At 36.3% G+C, this 5543-nt stretch overlaps 1 protein-coding gene across 2 annotated transcripts in view; it reads right to left on the bottom strand.

Moving 5' to 3' along the window:
• The window catches only part of tmem8b (transmembrane protein 8B), a 36887-nt gene that overhangs the window by 16967 nt on the left and 14377 nt on the right, over positions 1 to 5543 (bottom strand). For both annotated transcript variants that reach the window (XM_014028840.1, XM_014028841.1), the window contains exons 7-8: positions 3387 to 3483; positions 3167 to 3290 (exon numbers count right to left, since the gene is read on the bottom strand). In XM_014028840.1, coding sequence (XP_013884294.1) covers positions 3167 to 3290; positions 3387 to 3483 — 221 coding nt within the window. The remainder of the gene's footprint in view (positions 1 to 3166; positions 3291 to 3386; positions 3484 to 5543) is intronic.

Raw genomic sequence — 5543 nt, 5'->3', positions numbered from 1 at the left:
ATAAAATACTTAATTAACTAAGCTATTTCTGTGAAATCAAAGAGAAATCAAATATTTTAACTCGAAAATCTCTTCAAAAATGGAAGCAAAGCTTCATTTTTACTCTCCAACATAAAAKACTAGAACCAGAGGAATTCACACCTGAGTTCTCTGCTGCTCACGACTCGGGACGTTTTAAGATCTGACTCAGTTTTCTGTACAGCCACTGTTTYCCTGTCTCTCATTAACTTGGCTGTCAGGAAGTTGCAGACTTAGGTGTGTGCTTACGATMGTGACCATATTGAGCCACTGGCAGCAGCTTTGGTTTTCTTCAAACAACTTTTTTTATATAATTTTCACATGAAAGCACAGACTTTTCTTTTGTTTGATTGTTACAAAGTCATYTTGGAGCTGTGGCCAGTCCCCGGATTGGTCCTCAACATTTCTTCTAGTTAGAATATTACACAGAAAGGAATATTTCACTGGAGCTGACTGTGTTGTTCTTTAAGATGGRATAATCATTAAAACGTAATTTTCTATTTCAAAGACGTGAATTTAATTTAATAGGCTTCCAGCTTACTTATGGATATACAAAAGCAAATTCCTTGTGTTCTACAGACAAAAATAATAATAATTTAATCCTAATGAGCCATTTTGATTTAGTAACTAAAACTGAATTTTTCTCAATTGCTCCACATGTAATCAGAGAAAACTGCGTCATTATCGTTTCCAAACGAGTGTTAGAAAGAAAAAATAATGAATATTTTGCTATTCACCTAAAAGCAACAGCAMTTGTTAAATTTGTGTTTATTTCTAAAACAAAAAGAGTTTGTCAGCAACAGAAAATAAAACTCCAGGAAGTAACGTGTTRTTTTTCTTATTTCCCTTTACAACACTTTTTTTTAATGATAAAATTGCTCCCTGTTTGATTCGTGCATTGTTTCAAACAACYTAATTACAGCTTTGAAAAGGAACTGTCACCAGTCGCAGCGCCGCTCCTTTTCTATAGCAAGACTGGACTGATTTAGCGTGTTTAAAAGTGTGAAATGTAACACAGAGCTTTGTGAACGCTGTCACCATTTCCGTACCTCCGCTAAGCTTTGGAGTGAGGATGAGAACATGTCCCACACCATCTGTTAATATCTGTAATTCAAATTCAGCTGGAACTCTCAGGAGAGCCAGGGGGAGAAAAAAAAAACATCCTAATTCAATCCTGTTCACATTTTTGGGTCATTAAATGTTTGGCACAACAGCTCAATCTGATGAAAGCCAAATACCTTAAAACTTACAAAAAAAATGCAAACCATTWGATGTCTTAATGAAAATATTTAGAAGATGTGATATGACAAATATTTAACATCTTGTTTTGTGATGATCTTCCTGCGATAGACTGTAAATATTGTCTCACGGAGGTTGCTGTGGGGCGTCGGGACGAAAGCCTGAACTGATTATGAGACCATCAAAAATTTATGAGCAACATTCAGCCAACTTCACTCAGTGAATTTTTGCTTGTAAATCATGTTTTTTTAGATATTCTGGGATGAACCCTGCAGAGAACACAGTTTATACAGAAGCTTCCATTTTTAAGATGGGGTTAGTTATTCTGAGAGACTGTTCCCTTTCCTACCAAGACGTGCTGTCAGAAGGATCGGCTCAACCCTATTTCACCTTTGTTTGTTTGTTTGTTTTAATTATGAAGTGGGGTTCTGTTGAAAGCTCATTACAATCACAAACAAAGAATATCTTACCTGTAATAGATAGCCTTTTTATTAGCTTCAGTTTGGAGGAAAACCGATACTACTGAGGCTTTCTGCAGCACTTCAAACAAATAATTTCAAGATAGTTGAAAGAAGCATGAGATGCTTTCAGAATTTGGAGGTTGGAGTTGTTTTAAAATGGCAGTAATRAACTTTTYTCTTGGCCTCGCTTGGACTAGCAAAATGGCACCTAATCCTGGTCTTTAATGACCATTATACTGCATGTTTTAGTTGTATCCACGATCTTCAGCAGGTCTTTAAGTCCTGCAGAAGCTTGTTAATTCCTCATTCATTTAAACTCAAATAAATTAAAGTGTGCCAAAGCAGAGAAACATCTAAAACATGCAGGGTAGTGGCCCCTCAAAAACAGGATTGGGCACCACTGGAGCCATTAGCTCAGGGGTGTCAAACTCATTTTCACAGAGGGCCACATGAGCGTTATGGTGGCCCTCGAAGGGTAAATTGTTGTAAATAATTGAGTTGTTTTATTTTTAAACTTCAACTTGTCTCATTGCTACAGCTGAGCACCGCTAACAAACAATAACTGAGCTCTACATGGTATTTCCTGCATAGAAACAGTATTTTAACACGTCCAAACACTGCAAAATGCATTATGTGTGTGACTGACTAAATGTAAAATAAATACTACAGAAATACTATTAAAAGTAAAAGTAAGAGAGTTTTGCTCACTGATGAGTTGTGGTGAGCTGCCGTCTTAAATTCTGAACTCTCCCAGTTTCCTACAGGGAATTCCCATGTATAATCAACATGCATTATGGGAGATGCAGTTTATGGTCAATGCTGACTTTGAAGCAGCTTATTTTGAGACATTAATACTGCGCTATCCAGTTACTTAAAAGGGTGTTAACATTTTTTGTTATTTGTATTGTTTTTGTTATTTGAAGATTATTGTTTGAATTAATTTTTTGGAAATTAAATTTTTTGGTGGGGCAGATATAAGATTTTTTTATTCTTTTTGCTGCCTTTCATTTTATTTGAGATTACACGTCATAATATAGAAATTGTTTTGTTTTTTTAAACGAAATTGATAAACTTTAGAAAAAAAACATCTCAGGGGCAGGAAGAGTATTATCCTTCACCTTTTCAATTTGTTTATTTTGTTGCATATATTTGTTGCATTTACATTTAAAGTTTACCACTGATATAAAAACAATTTTCATTTTAAGAAAAGATATATATTTTGTTGTTTTGTTTATCTGTATTTTTTGGGGGGTGTCCCCCTTGGTAGGCCACATTTGGCCCGCGGGCCTTGAGTTTGACATGTGTTAGCTCATCAACCTGCTCAGAATGAAACGTTATTTTAAATTTGAAGCTATTTTAAATATGTTATATATTTACACATTATAAAAATGCAAATTTGAAGTTTCTTTTTTCTTTTTTTAAATGGTTTTTATGTAGATAAATCTCACCCATGTTCAGTGGCACACAGAGAGCGCAGACTGAGGTACCAAGTGCCTGTTTGTGGGTAGGGAATCCTCAGCTTGGTAATATTAGCAGAAACATTCACAGAGAGGAAAAAGCCAGCCACCGATTCTAAAAAATATATAAAACATAATTTAAACTGTTAATTTAAGAATTACTGTGCTGGAAAATTTCTTATTTTCTTAAAAGGAAAAAAATTTGACGTACCTGATTCACATTTCAGTGATGAGTTTTCTCGCAAGAAGAGAGGCATCCCGTGGTTAAGGCAGCCGAAGACTGTGAGATTAGCTCCTTTCAGGGTAGACTGCGAGAAGAAACACAAACAAATGCCGATCAATCTGTACAGCCATCGTCTGCTGCCATTGTGCCGGTGAGCTAACGCTATTCATGATTACCTCAGGTCTTTTTTTTTCTCCTCAGCCATGAAATTGTACACTTTAAAACTAACAAATCAAGTGAAACRGCTCTCCCTCTGTCTGCCAAAGGCACCTAAATGAAGATGTCGGCAGTTTGTCTCCTCAGAGCATCAATTATACATTAACATGTTCATGCCATAAAAAGAAAATAAAAAAAAAACGTCCAGAGGAATTATTCAGGTGTTAGGATACATAAGCTAATGCAAAGTGGCTCGTTCTGCAGGCAGGTGAAACAGTCTGACTCCGTGCCAAACTTGGAACAACGGGAGCTCAAACGGCAATGAAAAGAGTAGATGTGTTCATAAAACATTAGAGTGCACTCACGCACCTCACCTGACACTCCACAAGGTTCAAAATKCCACTTAGTCACGGTGTTGCTGTCTTTTGTAGTGACGAAGAGGCGCAGCCGGGCAATGAAGTGTTTTACAACTAATATGAAAACTGTCCAACTAAGTTACTGAGGTAGAAAAGGGCCCTCAGAGTAAGTTTAAGTCACTCCATCGAAGACAACAAACTTCACAGAACACGATTCAGTTCATTAAATGCTTTTGTTTTGAGTCCAGAGGGAAATATGTTTGATGGCGAGGATGACTTTAGGCAATTATTTCTGGAATAAATAAGATCTCTGTTTGCCGCCCCCATAGCGCAAAATGAGCATAATGTATATGCAGGGAGTTGGGTAAGTTGTTGATTAATGCCATGCCTCGGAAACACTTTGCCAGGTGCTGAGATTTCAGGCTTCCTAAACTCACCATCTGGCCTGTACTCTCTGGGTACTAAGACTAAATCACGTCCACTGGCATTTGGAGATGGTTCCTCCCTCCCTCCTCCCCATATTTCATCTCTACTCTCCCTTACAGTTTGAAGAAGGAGGATTAAGCATAAAACGCTCAAGTGTGGAATACTGAAAGGGCCCTCTTACACACAGAGCCAGAGAGAGCAAAAAGAGGGTAAGAAGTCCTTAAAGCCATATTCTCTGTTTTCAGTTCAAAAGGCTGAGGAAAAAGCAGACTTTTTTTATTCATTCTAGCAGCAGCTTGTCAGTGTCGGTGTGATGCTTGATTCTCTGCTTTGATCCAAACCGAAATAACTCAATGATTTTTTTTTTGATGGATTGCAGACATTTTCAACAGATATTTAATGCATGCAGAGGGTGAATTGCAATGATTTTCTAGTATTAACAGCAGACATTGGCATTCATTTTCCTCCGTCATGAATCATACTGATTCAAACACCTAACATTCGGAATTCAAATGCATAAAAAAAGAAAATGGCAGTGCTGTAAAATTTTCAACAGATTTTCACTTTCTAAAAAGATTTGCTAGTGTATGATTTTATTCTCATATTTAGATTAGATTAAACTTTATTGTCATTACAGATGTACAATAACGCAAAAGAACGCAGTTTGGCATCTAACCAGTAGTGCATTAAACATCATATTGCTGAAATACATGATATTCAGATCTGTAGGATAGGTAATGAATTATTTCAGGGATGGGCAACTTAAACAATGTAACGGCCACATTTTTTGTTGACACTACCAAAGGGCTACACAGCGCTGTACACTTGCCCATATGTAACAAAACTGCTATTTAAAAGATTTTTATGAGTTTATTAAACCAAAATGAATGTATAACAGTTGTACTCTTGTTTAATTGATACACATACAAAACATTTGAAACAAACAAAAAAATAAATCCTGCGTGGTTGTGGGTTTGGTAAAATGTCGCTGTTTAAATACCCGTGACTTCAGTAAATTTCTTAAATTTAGCTTTGTGCAAAGTGTTGTAATGGTGACTTATATTGAAATCCTTCATGGCCGACAGCATCTCTGAGCAGACTAAAGTTATCCTTGAAATAATATGAACAGATAGACTGACTCCAAAATTAAACACTTTTTCTGATTTATTTATTTCTTACTTACAAAGGCATTCCTAATGTGTTAAAG

Source organism: Austrofundulus limnaeus, unplaced genomic scaffold, assembly GCF_001266775.1.
Source record: "Austrofundulus limnaeus strain Quisiro unplaced genomic scaffold, Austrofundulus_limnaeus-1.0 Scaffold819, whole genome shotgun sequence".
NCBI lineage: Eukaryota > Metazoa > Chordata > Actinopteri > Cyprinodontiformes > Rivulidae > Austrofundulus > Austrofundulus limnaeus.
Note: the sequence above shows the minus strand (reverse complement) of the source record. Positions and strands in the feature narration are given on the sequence as shown.